General features: G+C 45.1%; 1 protein-coding gene across 1 annotated transcript in view; it reads right to left on the minus strand.

Moving 5' to 3' along the window:
• LOC123761500 (uncharacterized) overlaps positions 1-12,817 on the minus strand; it is a 53,099-nt gene extending 40,282 nt beyond the window's left edge. Inside the window, exons 1-7 of the mRNA XM_069314910.1 lie at positions 12,467-12,817; positions 8,751-9,072; positions 7,835-7,987; positions 6,987-7,247; positions 5,703-5,825; positions 4,665-4,754; positions 2,560-2,709 (exon numbers count right to left, since the gene is read on the minus strand). Of these exons, the coding sequence (XP_069171011.1) occupies positions 2,560-2,709; positions 4,665-4,754; positions 5,703-5,825; positions 6,987-7,247; positions 7,835-7,987; positions 8,751-9,072; positions 12,467-12,817 (1,450 nt within the window). The remainder of the gene's footprint in view (positions 1-2,559; positions 2,710-4,664; positions 4,755-5,702; positions 5,826-6,986; positions 7,248-7,834; positions 7,988-8,750; positions 9,073-12,466) is intronic.
• Positions 12,818-17,608: the final 4,791 nt, after the last annotated feature.

Consider the following 17,608-nt stretch of genomic DNA (forward strand, 5'->3'; position numbering starts at 1 on the left):
GAACTTACAGGTGACAGAGCTGAGGAACTTACAGGTGACAGAGCTGAGGAACTTGCAGGTGACAGAGCTGAGGAACTTACAGGTGACAGAGCTGAGGAACTTACAGATGACAGAGCTGGGGAACTTACAGGTGACAGAGCTGGGGAACTTACAGGTGACAGAGCTGGGAACTTACAGGTGACAGAGCTGGGGAACTTACAGGTGACAGAGCTGAGGAACTTACAGGTAACAGAGCTGAGGAACTTACAGGTGACACAGCTGGGAACTTACAGGTGACAGAGCTGAGGAACTTACAGGTAACAGATCTGGGGGAACTTACAGGTGACAGAGCTGAGGGAACTTACAGGTGACAGATCTGGGGGAACTTACAGGTGACAGAGCTGAGGGAACTTACAGGTGACAGAGCTGAGGAGCTTACAGGTGACAGAGCTGAGGAGCTTACAGGTGACAGAGCTGAGGAGCTTACAGGTGACAGAGCTGAGGAGCTTACAGGTGACAGAGCTGAGGAACTTACAGGTGACAGAGCTGAAGAACTTACAGGTGACAGAGCTGAGGAGCTTACAGGTGACAGAGCTGAGGAGCTTACAGGTGACAGAGCTGAGGAGCTTACAGGTGACAGAGCTGAGGGAGCTTACAGGTGACAGAGCTGAGGAGTTTACAGGTGACAGAGCTGAGGGAACTTACAGGTGACAGAGCTGAGGAGCTTACAGGTGACAGAGCTGAGGGAGCTTACAGGTGACAGAGCTGAGGGAACTTACAGGTGACAGAGCTGGGGAACTTACAGGTGACAGAGCTGAGGGAACTTACAGGTGACAGAGCTGAGGAACTTACAGGTGACAGAGCTGAGGAACTTACAGGTGACAGAGCTGAAGAACTTACAGGTGACAGAGTTGGGGAACTTACAGGTGACAGAGCTGAGGGAACTTACAGGTGACAGAGTTGGGGAACTTACAGGTGACAGAGCTGGGGAACTTACAGGTGACAGAGCTGAGGAACTTACAGGTGACAGAGCTGAAGAACTTACAGGTGACAGAGTTGGGGAACTTACAGGTGACAGAGTTGGGGAACTTACAGGTGACAGAGTTGGGGAACTTACAGGTGACAGAGTTGGGGAAGCCAAGGCCACAGTAGCGGTCGTTGGAGACGCCGGTGTCGGCCACACCGCCCGGAATTATAACGTAGTCCGTCGTGCAGTCGACGCCTGACCCACCTCCCAGTGCTGTACCTGCAATGGTGCCACTGGGGGTCACTCCCGGGTCACTGGGGTCACTCCCGGGGTCACTGGGGTCACTGGGGTCACTCCCGGGTCACTAGGGTCACTCCCGGGACACTGGGTATCGTAAACTACTTAGGAAATATCAGTTAGGAAACGATGATGGCGGTGACTGGCCCAGGCCACACGACTGGCCTGGTTCTTGAGGACGTAATTAGCAATAATTAACAACCGTTACCTTTAAAGAGAATAATATAAGTGGAGCCTCTGTCGGGGACAATATAATTGGCATAGTCATGGTCTGTGCTTCTTATATTGACCTTTGTGTGCAATGTATATGATTTTTACCATGAATTACAAGTGAATATTATGTGAGCGTGGATGCCGTACTTGGATCAGGGGGCGGTAAGGAAGACATGGCCTCTGGACCCATGTCTATAAGGGGGGTTCCAAGGACAGAGATACGCCCCCCAAGTGCCCCGGAATACTGGGGTGCTAGGAACCTCCACCCAGGACACCTTCACCCATGTCCCTATGTCTTCCATACTCACCCGTCTCAACACACGTCCATTCCACTGTCAGTTTTGGACCGGATTATTACCCTTTACTTTCCTTGACGTCTTATATCTTCACTCTTTCAAGAACCAGTTTTGTTATAGTGTCCCCGAAGGTATGAACTCCAGGTGTGGAAGCTTTACATTTAAAGTAACTAATTCTTAATAGAAGAGAAGCAAAAGTGGGAATAATGAGTTGCATGAGACACAAGCTTCCCATAACCCAGCAGGCCAGCTCCAGGGACTCCTTGCTAAGTATTGTGTGTTGTCTTGGAGACACGGAGATTGCCAGTGATGAAGCATAAAGGCTTTTATGCTAAAATGTTGCTAAATGTTGCTATTTTATGCTAAAATAAATGTTGCAAAGCGTTGCAACATTTCACCAGGGCAAGGAGGAACGTGAGTTGACCAGACCACACACTAGAAGGTGAAGGGACGACGACGTTTCGGTCCGTCCTGGACCATTCTCAAATCGACTGTCGACTTGAGAAAGGTGAAGGGACGACGACGTTTCGGTCCGCCCTGGACCATTCTCAAGTCGACTGTCGACTTGAGAATGATCCAAGACGGACCGAAACGTCGTCGTCCCTTCACCTTCTAGTGTGAGGTCTGGTCAACATACTTTAGCCACGTTATTGTGACTCATCGCCTGCATAAGGAGCCTGAGGTTACACCTCTCCTCGCTCAACATACCACTAAATATCAAACAATGGGTCTCTAAAAAGCCAATTCAGTCGAGTAATGATTACTGCTGAAAATGTGATCATTACTGGCCAGTGGATGCTCACTTACCTATTACAGATTCGTCAGAAGCATTAGCGTTGCCACTGACGGTGAAGCTGTAGTTGCCGTTGGTGGTGTTACGCTCCCAGATGATGCCACAGTAGCCGTCCGCCATCTCCACGCACACACCGTAGTCCAGGTCGGCGATCTGACTCGTTCCTGAGAGTAAAAGATTTATTCAGCATTAAAATGGTCATCTATAAGATGGTTTGAGTCACGACACCCTCCTTGAGGGGCTTAGTCTACAGGATAGCGAGAGCGACTAAGTTGCCATCTACTTGACACAGGAATGATGTGTTCCTGGATATTTGTCCCTGTCACACTCCCACTTGTTATCATGTCCCTGTCACACCCCACTTGTGTTACCTTGTCCCTGTCACACTCCACTTGTGTTACCTTGTCCCTGTCACACTCCCACTTGTGTTACCTTGTCCCTGTCACACCCCACTTGTGTTACCTTGTCCCTGTCACACTCCACTTGTGTTACCTTGTCCCTGTCACACTCCACTTGTGTTACCTTGTCCCTGTCACACTCCCAATTGTGTTACCTTGTCCCTGTCACACACCCAATTGTGTTACCTTGTTCCTGTCACACTCCACTTGTGTTACCTTGTCCCTGTCACACTCCACTTGTGTTACCTTGTCCCTGTCACACCCCACTTGTGTTACCTTGTCCCTGTCACACTCCCAATTGTGTTACCTTGTCCCTGTCACACTCCCAATTGTGTTACCTTGTCCCTGTCACACACCCAATTGTGTTACCTTGTTCCTGTCACACTCCACTTGTGTTACCTTGTCCCTGTCACACCCCACTTGTGTTACCTTGTCCCTGTCACACTCCCAATTGTGTTACCTTGTCCCTGTCACACTCCCAATTGTGTTACCTTGTCCCTGTCACACACCCAATTGTGTTACCTTGTCCCTGTCACACCCCACTTGTGTTACCTTGTCCCTGTCACACTCCCAATTGTGTTACCTTGTCCCTGTCACACTCCACTTGTGTTACCTTGTCCCTGTCACACCCCCACTTGTGTTATCTTGTCCCTCTCACACTCCCAATTGTGTTACCTTGTTCCTGTCACACTCCACTTGTGTTACCTTGTCCCTGTCACACCCCACTTGTGTTACCTTGTCCCTGTCACACTCCCAATTGTGTTACCTTGTCCCTGTCACACTCCACTTGTGTTACCTTGTCCCTGTCACACCCCACTTGTGTTACCTTGTCCCTGTCACACCCCACTTGTGTTACCTTGTCCCTGTCACACACCCCACTTGTGTTACCTTGTCCCTGTCAAACTCCCAATTGTGTTACCTTGTCCCTGTCACACTCCACTTGTGTTACCTTGTCCCTGTCACACCCCACTTGTGTTACCTTGTCCCTGTCACACCCCACTTGTGTTACCTTGTCCCTGTCACACACCCCACTTGTGTTACCTTGTCCCTGTCACACCCCACTTGTGTTACCTTGTCCCTGTCACACACCCCACTTGTGTTACCTTGTCCCTGTCACACCCCACTTGTTACCGTGACCCCTGTCACACCCCACTTGTGTTACATTGCCCCTGTCACACCCCCACTTGTGTTACCTTGTCCCTGTCACACCCCCACTTGTGTTACCTTGACCCCTGTCACACCCCACTTGTGTTACCTTGCCCCTGTCACACCCCCACTTGTGTTACCTTGTCCCTGTCACACCCCACTTGTGTTACATTGCCCCTGTCACACCCCACTTGTGTTACCTTGTCCCTGTCACACCCCCACTTGTGTTACCTTGTCCCTGTCACACCCCCACTTGTGTTACCTTGACCCCTGTCACACCCCACTTGTGTTACATTGCCCCTGTCACACCCCCACTTGTGTTACCTTGTCCCTGTCACACCCCACTTGTGTTACATTGCCCCTGTCACACCCCACTTGTGTCCTGAATCATTCAGTTAATCGCTAATCAATCAATAATAATCAATATGCAGAACAATAGCTTAATGCAGCTGTTAAGATGTAAGGAAGGATTCGGTCAATCAAGCAGTCTTCCAGTCATTAAGCAGCTATACCCTCACCCTGCAGCAGCAGCAGCCAGCTCCAGGTAAATAAGCTGTACAGCTGTCATCACCCACCTGCAGGAGGAGTGGGCGGCAAGGGGCTGAAGTCGAAGCTGTTGACGGTGCCCGAGGTGGCTGTGTGGTACTGCAGGCATCCGCTAGGGGCTGCCGGTCACCCAGGAACAGTGAGCCAAAATATAATGTTAACATTCACGTAACGTAATTAACATGAAATAGTTGGTCTTTATTGCCACGAATTGTTGTGTGTGTATATGAGTGAAAGATTAGTGTGTGTGTGTGCCTAAGTATGACTGTATTCGTATGTCGTGTATAATTGTATATAGCTGTATGTCCGGGCATACACGCGACGCCTGTATGTGTGGCGTCGTGTGAGTGTATGTGTGTCTTGACATGTCTCACTTCTTGGGGAATTTGTGTGTATCCTTATATATGTGTCCAGGTACTTTGCTCCAAATATATATGTGTCCAGGCATTAATCTACGTAATGAAAACTGACAGCACTTAATTTTAGCATTAATTTACTACTGATATAACCCTTATTAATAAAGAGAGAGGCAAAAGGAGGTACACAGTAGTTGTGTGCGTGTGCTGGTTCATGTTCGCGTGCACGCGCGTGTGTACGTGTGTGTGTGTGTGTGTGTGTGTAGGTGAATGGAAGGGCATTATCAGGGGAAAGTGCCAAACCATTACGACTACATTGGAAAGGATCAGAATAAGGATTGTGGATGGGACGGGGAGGGAAGGAATGGTGCCCAACCACTTGGACGGTCGGGGATTGAACGCCGACCTGCATGAAGCTCTACCGTCGCTCTACCGTCCAGGCCAGGTGGTTGGGTATATGTGTAGGTGAGTGAGTTTACACTGTAGCTGAGGACGAGGAGTTACAATAACGTGGCCGAAATATGTTGACCAAACCACACACTAAAAAGTGAAGGGACGACAACGTTTCGGTCCATCCTGAACCACAATCGACTTGAGAATGGTCCCGGACGGACCGAAACGTCGTCGTCCCTTCACTTTCTAGTGTGTCGTCTGGTCAACACAGTAGCTAAGTTTACATTGTATCGTGAGAGGTGTACTGCGTCTACTCACCCTTGTGCTGGGAGCTGCAAGAGATCTGCGTCACCTTGATGTTCCAGGAGCGGGTGACGTCGGTCCCGGAGCGGTCCACCGTCACCCTCACCGGTCCACCGACCGGGTCCACTTCCAGGTACACTGCGGGTAAAGCGGTGGGTAGTTATACCCGCTTCAGTATACCCGCACGCGGCTCGTACCTGCTCACAGCGTGCCTCCCACCACGTTATCTTGAACCTTGCGCTCTCATGTCATTATGTAGTTACACTGGTTATCACAGTGTGGCCTGTGTTATACTGGCTATCACGGTGTAGCCTGTGTTACTGGCCATGGTAGAGCCTATGGTACACTGGTTATCATGGTACAGTCTATGGTATACTGCAGGCGATGAGTCACAATAACGTGGCTGACATGTTGACCAGACCACACACTAGAAGTTGAAGGGACGACGACGTTTCGGTCCGTCCTGGACCATTCTCAAGTCGATTGTGTATACTGGTTTGCAAGCTGAAGATTCTACACCATGTTGGCTCTAAATTGAAGCCTGAAGGTTGGAAGCTGTATATGCTTAAGCTTTGATAGATAGAAGTTGTAAGTTGAAAATATGCAGTTTGAAAGGAATATGATGGGGCATCGAAGGCTGAAGGGGATAGGTCAAGGACACAGGCTTCTGTTCGGACGAGTCTGAGGGCCAGGGGCCAGATTCACGAAAGCACTTACGAACCTGTACATCTTTCCTCAATTTTTGACGGCTTTGGTACATTTATTAAACAGTTTACAAGCATGAAAACTTCCCATTCAACTGTTGTTATTGTTATAAACAGCCTCCTGGTGCTTCGGAGCTCATTAACTGTTTAATAATTGGAAACAAAGCCGCCGAAGATTGAGAAAAGATGTACAGGTTCGTAAGTGCTTGCGTACGTGCTTTCGTGAATCTGGCCGCTGGAAGCTGATAGTTACTATATGTGGAAGGTTGTTGCATTAGATGCACATTCCTCAGCCACTACAATGATTAGAAAAGCCGTTAAAGAATGGGACTCACTAGTGAACATTCTACATCCGCTACCTAGATAATGTTATTTAAACACGACTAAAACAGAAGCGAAAAAGAAACAGGGAAAAAGGAGGACACCCCACCTCCCTTTAAAACTTTGACTCATATATCAGAGTAACAAGGTTATCGCGAGTAACCGAACTCAATTACGGGCTCACCATAGCCCGTGCTACATTGACATTTCGTTTAGAGTAGCTAAATCTAAAACAACAACATATGGAAGGTTGACAGTGCGAGGTCGTACTAACTGTGCTGTCCGTCGTTGGAGCCGCAGACTCTTGGCACCGTAGTGGACGGGGTGACGGTGAGGAAGTCAACGTTACAGTTTCCGTTCTCATCCGGCTGTGCCAGCTGGAAGTTGAGGAAGTCAAGGCGCAGCTGGCAAATATTGGAGTCGACGCGGAACACTGTGAGCGTACAGGCGCCCGCTCCGTTGTCGGTGCCGTTGTAACTGGGGTTGACAAAGTAGGTGTTGTTGTAGCTGGTAGACTCCCCGCAGCTACGACGACCTGTTGGGTAATGCAGATCAGTCACGGGGCAGATTCACGAAGCAGTTACGCAAGCACTTACGAACCGCCTCAATCTTTGGCGGCTTTGTTTACAATTATTAAACAATTAATGAGCTCCGAAGCACCCGGGGACTGTTTATAACAATAACAACGCTTGATTGGGACGTTTCCATGCTCGTAAACTGTTTAATAAATGTAACCAAAGCCGTCAAAGATTGAGGAAAGATGTACACTGGCCAGATTCACGAAAGCACTTACGCAAGCACTTACGAACCTGTACATCTTTTTTCAATCTTTGGCGGCTTTGTTTCTAATTATTAAACAGTTAATGAGCGCCGAAGCACCAGGAGGCTGTTTATAACAGTAACAACAGTTGAATGGGAAGTTTTCATGCTTGTAAACTGTTTAATAAATGTAACCAAAGCCGTCAAAGATTGAGGAAAGATGTACACGTTCGTAAGTACTTGCGTAACTGCTTCGTGAATCTGGCCCCAGGGCATTTTAATACGACAGTTTCGTGACGTTGGGAACCCCAAGGAGGACGGACTGGTGAAAGAAGACGTGTGAAGCATGAGGGGGGGACTGACCTATGCAGCAGACACCGAAGCCCCTGGCGCAGGTTCCTGAGAATGTTCCCCCGCTCCGGGTGCAGTCTGTGGAGGGCAGACACGTGCCCGTCGTCAGGCTGGGGTCTGAGCTGTTGCACTCGTCTGGCTGTATCCGCAGCAGCACGAAGAATGCTGCACACACCACAAAAGCATACATTGTAGCTGAGGACAATAGCCTAATTTATTCTGCAGCATAGAGCACTAACCTGGCATCCTAACCTAAAAAAAACATTGTATTTCCAATTGTCTAAAATAAGCAGAATTTGTTATATTGTTCAGTATTTAAGGCCATCAATAATAACTTTTCAAAATTTATAAATTAATCTGCCTAGTTAATTTTTTTTAAATTTTGCCCCGAGGGGCGAGTTTATTGGGCAGCGCCACTCATCCTGTGAGTGGACACACCGCCATAGTGATAGTATTGGGCAGCGCCACTCATCCTGTGAGTGGACACACCGCCATAGCAGCATGTACAACACTCCCCAATAGGAAGAAAACCCGCTGGGTTGTTCATCCTGTCACTTGTACCATGGCAAGCAGAGTCCTGCCTAGCTGGACAATTATATCTTCAAATGTTAGAAAATAACTTTAGGAATTCTATATAGTCTTTGCGAAGACGTCTTGAAATGGAAAAACCCTGGTCTTCGAGAAGGTTTTCGGTAACCTGTCATGCCAAGACTTGACCTGGCGAGATATTACCCTGATGTGGCAAGACATTAACCTGACCTGACAAGACATTAACCTGACCTGGCAAGACATTAACCTGACCTGACAAGACATTAACCTGACCTGGCAAGACATTAACCTGACCTGGCAAGACATTAACCTGACCTGGCAAGGCATTAGAGAGCCTATCTGAGATCAGTGACACACTTAGAGCACCAGGTGACCTGACCTTTATCCCGTCTCTCACTCTGGGAGATAGCTCCTCTATGTTGCTCCATCTCTCCTTGTGCTGGGCTCACTTCCTCGAGTGCTGGGCTCACTCCGTCGTGTGCTAGGCTCACTTCCTCGAGTGCTGGGCTCACTTCCTCGAGTGCTGGGCTCACTTCCTCGAGTGCTGGGCTCACTTCCTCGAGTGCTGGGCTCACTTCCTCGAGTGCTGGGCTCACTCCGTCGTATGCTTGGGTAGGGTCTGAAGGTGCTGCCAAGACAACGCCCACGGTGAGCACCACCGCCCACAGCAGTCTCACGGTGCTCCCAGGAGTCCGAAAGCACTGTGGGAGGTGAGGAGGGGGGGGGGTGATACAGCTGCAGTTACTGTGACAGTTTTGTGTTATAAGTTACGTAACCTGTAAGGTGTTACGGTGAATCTAGTGTATCATGTTACCGTGACCCAGGAATTCTCTAACGGTGAATCGATGATAGCGGTTCGATACCCCAAATGATTTTATGAATATTTTCTATTAATTAAACAAACTCGGAGATTCATACGAACAAAATTCACTATAAGTCTAAAGTGATTAGAAAGTTACGAATGTCAGCCATTTTGGACAGTCTAAATTTTCTTCCAGAGTTGAAGTGGTCTGTAATTTTCATGATTTACGGACTGTACAGTGTGAGTTGTGGTACAGTGAGAGTTGTGGTACAGTGTGGGTTGTGGTACAGTGAGAGTTGTGGTACAGTGTGAGTTGTGGTACAGTGTGGGTTGTGGTACAGTGTGGGTTGTGGTACAGTGAGAGTTGTGGTACAGTGAGAGTTGTGGTACAGTGTGGGTTGTGGTACAGTGTGGGTTGTGGTACAGTGAGAGTTGTGGTACAGTGAGAGTTGTGGTACAGTGTGGGTTGTGGTACAGTGTGGGTTGTGGTACAGTGAGAGTTGTGGTACAGTGAGAGTTGTGGTACAGTGAGAGTTGTGGTACAGTGTGAGTTGTGGTACAGTGTGAGTTGTGGTACAGTCTGGGTTGTGGTAGTGTGGGTTGTGGTACAGTGTGGGTTGTGGTACAGTGTGGGTTGTGGTACAGTGTGGGTTGTGGTACAGTGTGGGTTGTGGTACAGTGAGAGTTGTGGTACAGTGAGTTGTGATACAGTGTGGGTTGTGGTACAGTGTGGGTTGTGGTACAGTGAGAGTTGTGGTACAGTGAGAGTTGTGGAACAGTGTGAGTTGTGGTACAGTGTGAGTTGTGGTACAGTGTGAGTTGTGGTACAGTGTGGGTTGTGGTACAGTGTGGGTTGTGGTACAGTGTGGGTTGTGGTACAGTGAGAGTTGTGGTACAGTGTAGGTTGTGGTGAATGGAATATTGATTTTCCCGGAGGTGTGGCTGACAATTAATATGGCGTGGGCGTGGATCACTAATTCCTCTGAGCTTCAGTAGTAGTCAGGGAAAGTTCCAACATTTCAGTTTGGCAGCAGTAGTTGCTTCTGGAATCTTTCCTTATTAAGACCACTCATAGCCCAGTCGATAGAGCTTCAGCCTCACACGAAATATATATATATATATATATATATATATATATATATATATATATATATATATATATATATATATATATATATATATATATATATATATATATATATATAGGGCCTCGTAGGGCCTCGCTGATGTCGCTGTTTGTGCAAGCCCTGCACAAACAACAGGGCTCCATCAAGGAACATATAATCTCTTTGCCCGAAACGCATTGCGTAATAGTGGCTTTAGGCATTGTATGTACTAGCTCTATCTATATATCAATCCATTAATGTAACATTACTTGTATGGATATACCTTACCTGAATAAACATCTGAATCTGAATCTGAATCTTCTCACAACCAGACCATCACCAGAGAAATTTTAACAAACAACACAGAAATCATCGGTAGATACAGCGATAGCAGGAGACTCGACATCACCGAGGCCCTACACATCAAAAAGTCAACACCAGCAATCAACAGCCAATTAACAGATAACAATATTCTACCCACTTCAAGACCCCGAACCAACATAGAAGCAGCAAGAGCAATATAGAAGCAGCAAATATGCAATATATCCATTGTTTCGTGTTGCATGAAATGATGTGTGTAAAAACCTGTCTTTGAAAATGTGAAAAGTCCTTGCGAAACGCTTTTAGGCGTCAGATCATAAAGAAAAATGAGAAAATGAACTTTGGAGCGTTAATTTTTCAATTACCCCCGACAGTGAAGAAAAACGTAAGAAATAATGAGAAGATTCGTGTTAGAATCATTAATCATACCCTTTCGGTCATATTCCGAAAGGGTAAGCCCCGTTCGGAATATGACCCTACCCTACCGGTATATTCTATCCAATAAATAAATGCTGAAATCAAGTAATATTGTTTTTCATATATTACAAAAACTTTCGACACAATGTCCTTATGTTAACTAATATATTACACTTACTGATTCTCGTAAGTCATCAGTCTTACCATTATATAATGGACTAATTTTTATTTATTATTTATTTATTTATTTATATATATACAAGAAGGTACATTGGGTTTGTGAGAATACATTGGATAGTACAGTATTTACATTCTTGTAAAGCCACTAGTACGCGCAGCGTTTCGGGCAGGTCTTTAATCTAACCGATAATTTTAAGTAGGTAATTTCTATCAGAATTGATAAATGATAAAGATAAAGATAAATTATAGACTAATTATCCCCCATTGGGGCGTTTTTTCATTTCACTTATAACAGTTATGTATATGTTAATGCCACACATTCTGCAAACATGTAATTGTGTACAATAAAGTTGACAATCAAATAAGGGGATGGTAGGAGAAAGATTTTTGTTTTAATTATCAGGGGAAAGCGCCAAGTCATTACGACTATATAGCACTGGGAAGAGGTCAGGGATGGGACGGGGGGAAGGAATGGTGCCCAACCACTTGGATGGTCGGGGATTGAACGCCGACCTGCATAAAGCGAGACCGTCGCTCTACCGCCCACCCCAAGTGGTTGGGTGTGGGAGAAAGAAATACTCAAGAAATCATGAACACCTTGCCTTAATTAAGATGATTTCGGGTCTCAACGTCCCTGCGGCCCGGTTCTCGACCAGGCCTCCTATCGTGAGATCTATCTTGAGATGATTTCGGGGTTTAGTGTCCCCGCGGCCCGGTCCTCGACCAGACCTCCTCTTCGTTACACCCCCTTCCCCCCAGGAAGCAGCCCGTAGCAGCTGTCTAACTCCTAGGTACCTACTACCTCCCAGGTACCTATTTACTGCTAGGTAACAGGGGCATCAGGGTAAAAGAAACATTTTGCCCATTTGTCTCCGCCTCCACCGGGGATCGAACCCGGAACCTCAGGACTACTAATCCGAAGCTCTGTCCACCCAGCTGCCAGGCGCCCTATGACAAATTCTCCCTAAATAATCCGTCCACTTCTCCAAGGTTATGGACTAATGATAATAAATCAAGAGTCCTCCCAGCAGTCACCTGTAGCAATACTTAGCTAAATATCTAAAGTTTTAAATATAAATTGATAGAAATTCAACGTGATAATTTAAGAACACTAATACTGACCGATTATTAAAGCAGTATTAATGCCAAATTGTAGTATTACTGCCAAATTTTGTACCAAATTGTACCAAATTTCTTACAATTTTTGGCACATTATTTGCCAATAATATGGGCTTGGAGACTTGGAGTACAACACTCTGGACAGCTTACCTGCATTGTGGCGACTGTGTGGGTCTCCTCCCTGGTGTTGACGGTCCGTGGACGCCCTCCAGCAACTGACGGAGACCTTACAGCGGCAGCTTCCCCGGTGTTGACGGTCCGTGGACACCGTCCAGCAACTGACGGAGACCTTACAGCCACAGCTTCCCTGGTGTTGACGGCCGTGGACACACTCCAGCGACTGACGGAGACCTTACAGCCACAGCTTCCCTGGTGTTGACGGCCGTGGACGCCCTCCAGCAACTGACGGAGACCTCCCGACGGCAGGTTTATAAAAGCTCTGCGGGGCGGCAGGTATCTGGGTTGTGGGCGCCGCCAGCCCCTAGCTGGTCGGGTCAGCATTCGGGACAAGCAATGACTTGCTTCTCGCTGTTGATCTCCCCTACAGCTGCTGTATAACAGTAATACAGCTGCTGTATAACAGTAATACAGCTGCTGTATAACAGTAATACAGCTGTTGTATAATAGTAGTACAACTGCTGTATAACAGTAATACAGTTCCTGTATTACTACTACTACTTTGCTACTTTAATAACAATAATAAAGTTAATACTCTGGCTGTATCAAATTTTTTACAAAATGTTTAGTAATATTAAGTAATAAATTAAGTAATAAAATCTATACGATCCATATCTATGAAGTTACTTTTTTCTGTTTTTGTTCAGAGATTAAGTGAACAATTTATATTTATTTTGTACATTTTAGAAAAATTTTCATTTGCCAATTTAATACATATTGCAGAGCTGCATATATACTTTTAAATGTTACCAAACGTGTAAATACATAGTTGAAGCATTTATTTGATTATGAATTCTTTACTGGCTATTTATTTCCAGAATTTAAAGTCTCAAAGAGTTCATTTTTAACACTGAGTGTGTTTAACACCATATTAAGTGTAAATCCTGTGAAGACGGACATGGGTTGTCCACTCATATGTGGAATGTCCTGTCATGTGGGTTGACCTGTCATATGTGGGTTGACCTGTCATATGTGGGTTGTCCTCACACATGTGTGTTGTCCTCACATATATGTATTGTCCTCACATACGTGGTACAGTACACATCTTGTAGCAGAGGCTGGGATTTCGTAATGTAGATAATAGCTATAATACAAATAATAATAATTGTTAAACTCTGTGACTCCTCATAGGATTCGAACCCAGGCCACCAGAGATCTTTCACCAGCATCAATTACACGTGTATCGGGTCTTTCTTTCACCTTCATTCAAGCTATACGGTAATGTAGAAAGTTTTTCACTGTTAATAATACAATCATACACCAACAACAGCACGATTAACATTAATATTAAAAACATTAATCATACTGTCAATTATAATAATTGGTATGGATAGTATTACAATAGTAATAGTTATTGTATAATAATGATCATTATTATACAATTATTTATTGTAATGAAATTAATATTTAAAATTATATTGACACTATATTGTAATTATTTATTGTTATACAATTTAGATCCGGCTGAAACATTAGACAATATAAATATATGTAAAAGTAAAATAGTGAACATTTTATGAACAATGGAAGTGATTAACATAATTGTTCGTTAAGTAGTTAGACACAAGACAAAAGTAGAGGACAAGTGTGAACATTTCCAACTGGCGAGGAAGGCACTTAAATACACCGTATGTTAGTATCAGAAATAATAATAATAATAATACCAATTTATTTGCAAGAAGGTACAATGGGTTGGAGACATTACATAGGATTGGTATTTTTACATTCATGCAAAGCCACTAACACGCATAGAGTTTCGAACAGGTCCTTAATCTAACATATCAGGTATCTTCTTGAGGTTATCTTGAGATGATTTCGGGCCTTTTTAGTGTCCCCGCGGCCCGGTCCTCGACCAGGCCTCCACCCCCAGGAAACAGCCCGTGACAGCTGACTAACACCCAGGTACCTATTTTACTGCTAGGTAACAGGGGCATAGGGTGAAAGAAACTCTGCCCATTGTTTCTCGCCGGCGCCTGGGATCGAACCCAAGACCACAGGATCAGAAGTCCAGTGTGCTGTCCGCTCGGCCGACCGGCTCCCTCAGCCGGCTCAGCTCCGGTAAGATGAAAGGGTTTTATATCACCAAATTTTTATATCACCAAATTTTTATATCACCAAATAACTACAATATAAGTGGCCAGCGGTGATTTCACTGGTAAATATAATGGTAGCAGTGAATTGTATGTTACAATCATCTGTGTTGCTAATCCGAAATCAGGGTGAGAGTATAAGGGTCAGTGGACCCTTATACTCTCACCCTGACTTCGTCTTGACATATATAACAAACTATAAGTGTTGCTTATGGTACACACACACGTAAGGTAGGCTGCCATGACTATTTGTTTGCGTATATTGTGGCGGCCACGGGGGCGGCCGGGGCGCAACCTGCTCCTCTATTGTTATTTAAATATGTTTTCATATTTATGCGTGAAAGTGTGAGGTACGAGTTTACCGTTGTCATGGTGTAATGTAAACCGCTGGAGAGTATACGTGAAACTTTTAGACGCTTACAATATATTCTTTGGCGTCCACTGGTCGCGGGCAAATACAATATTTTTGTTTAGCTGTCCTTGTTGTAGATGTTGTGTTTGGGTGTGTGTGTTCTCTTGCTGTGGATGTTCTTGCTTGTGTTTGGGTGTGTGTTCTCTTGTTGTAGATGTTCTTGCTTGTGTTTGAGTGTGTGTTCTCTTGTTGTGGATGTTCTTGCTTGTGTTTGGGTGTGTGTTCTCTTGCTGTAGATGTTCTTGCTTGTGTTTGGGTGTGTGTTCTCTTGCTGTAGATGTTCTTGCTTGTGTTTGGGTGTGTTCTCTTGCTGTGGATGTTCATGCTTGTGTTTGGGTGTGTGTTCTCTTGTTGTAGATGTTCTTGCTTGTGTTTGGGTGTGTGTTCTCTTGTTGTAGATGTTCTTGCTTGTGTTTGGGTGTGTGTGTTCTCTTGCTGTAGATGTTCTTGCTTGTGTTTGAGTGTGTGTTCTCTTGCTGTAGATGTTCTTGCTTGTGTTTGGGTGTGTGTTCTCTTGCTGTAGATGTTCTTGCTTGTGTTTGGGTGTGTGTTCTCTTGTAGATGTTCTTGCTTGTGTTTGGGTGTGTGTTCTCTTGTTGTAGATGTTCTTGCTTGTGTTTGGGTGTGTGTTCTCTTGTAGATGTTCTTGCTTGTGTTTGGGTGTGTGTTCTCTTGTTGTAGATGTTCTTGCTTGTGTTTGGGTGTGTGTTCTCTTGCTGTAGATGTTCTTGCTTGTGTTTGGGTGTGTGTTCTCTTGTAGATGTTCTTGCTTGTGTTTGGGTGTGTGTTCTCTTGTAGATGTTCTTGCTTGTGTTTGGGTGTGTGTTCTCTTGTAGATGTTCTTGCTTGTGTTTGGGTGTGTGTTCTCTTGCTGTAGATGTTCTTGCTTGTGTTTGAGTGTGTGTTCTCTTGCTGTAGATGTTCTTGCTTGTGTGTGGTGTGTGTTCTCTTGTAGATGTTCTTGCTTGTGTTTGGGTGTGTGTGTTCTTTTGTTGTAGATGTTCTTGCTTGTGTGTGGGTGTGTGTTCTCTTGCTGTAGATGTTCTTGCCTGTGTTTGGGTGTGTGTGTTCTCTTGCTGCAGATGTTCTTGCTTGTGTTTGGATGTGTGTTCTCTTGTTGTAGATGTTCTTGCCTGTGTTTGGGTGTGTGTGTTCTCTTGCTGTAGATGTTCTTTCTTGTGTTTGGATGTGTGTTCTCTTGTTGTAGATGTTCTTGCTTGTGTGTGGGTGTGTGTTCTCTTGCTGTAGATGTTCTTGCTTGTGTGTGGGTGTGTGTTCTCTTGCTGTAGATGTTCTTGCTTGTGTTTGGGTGTGTGTTCTCTTGCTGTAGATGTTCTTGCTTGTGTTTGGGTGTGTGTGTTCTCTTGCTGTAGATATTCTTGCTTGTGTTTGGGTGTGTGTTCTCTTGCTGTAGATATTCTTGCTTGTGTTTGGGTGTGTGTGTTCTCTTGCTGTAGATGTTCTTGCTTGTGTTTGGGTGTGTGGACTTGCGATAAATGTTCCTCACTGTGCTTGAGTTGGTGTTTTTGCTGTGGTGATTTTAGTTTGCATTTGAGTGTACTGAGCTCCAGCTCCTGGTCCTGCATTTACTTTTTAGCCCTGAGTCATCCAGATGAGTAATTCTCGACTCTCGTACGTCGGTAAATAAAAATATATGATTATGAAAACAAAGTGTTTAATAATAATAATAATAATAATATTAATATTATTATTATTATCATGAAGAGGTAAACAAACCATAGGCTAGCGCCTATGGAGATGTTTGTATATTGACTTAATTCGTATATAAGAAAGAAAACGAAAATTATCCGGTTCAGTTATGGCATTAAACTGTCCCAGCGGACGCGGCCCCAAACCATGTCTACCACAGTAACTGTGGTAGTTACTACCACAGTAACTGGTAGGGACGCACGGAATTATGCTAACATGTGTCTGGTTGTTATATAACGTTTCTTTTATGTTATGTGTTTAAAAAACTATGTTCTTATGGTTTGAAAACGAAGCTCAGTTCCTCGCTGGTGCCATTTACGTAATCCACTCACGTGACAGATAGTTATGACTATTTGAGAGCTGAAATTTGACCAATGACTGAAAAGCTTCATGACTTAATACTGTTTCTTAAACTGTGCTTCCTCTTTCCACAACGCTAAATTAAGCATGACAAACTCTTGAAAGCAATAACCATGAAAGTGTTAAACCTCTCCCTGAAAGAGGACGAAGGGGACCAAACACATATACCTATACCCCAATGCCCCCTATACCCGTATACCCCGTATCCCCGTATACCCCATTAGACTCGCTGGTATAAGTATATGTGAGTCAACACAGATAGCGTTTGCTTGAATTTCTCTCCTCCACCAGATCCAACCGGGATACTTAAAGTTACGAGTGAATTTAATGATTTTACGGGCTATTCATGCCCGTGCTACCTCTTGAGTGGCTTAATCTTCATTTTTCATGATTTCAAATTCATAGGAGCCAGTTGGTGGGGTGCTCTTACAGGCCCTTCACTCCGTCAATTTCTCCAAACGAATACAAATACTTCCACTACGGTAGCTTCTGGGAAGGATAAAGCCCGCTGGCTTGCTGTGCAAGCCCTTCAAGCTTGGGATT

This window comes from Procambarus clarkii, chromosome 7 (genome assembly GCF_040958095.1).
Source record: "Procambarus clarkii isolate CNS0578487 chromosome 7, FALCON_Pclarkii_2.0, whole genome shotgun sequence".
NCBI lineage: Eukaryota > Metazoa > Arthropoda > Malacostraca > Decapoda > Cambaridae > Procambarus > Procambarus clarkii.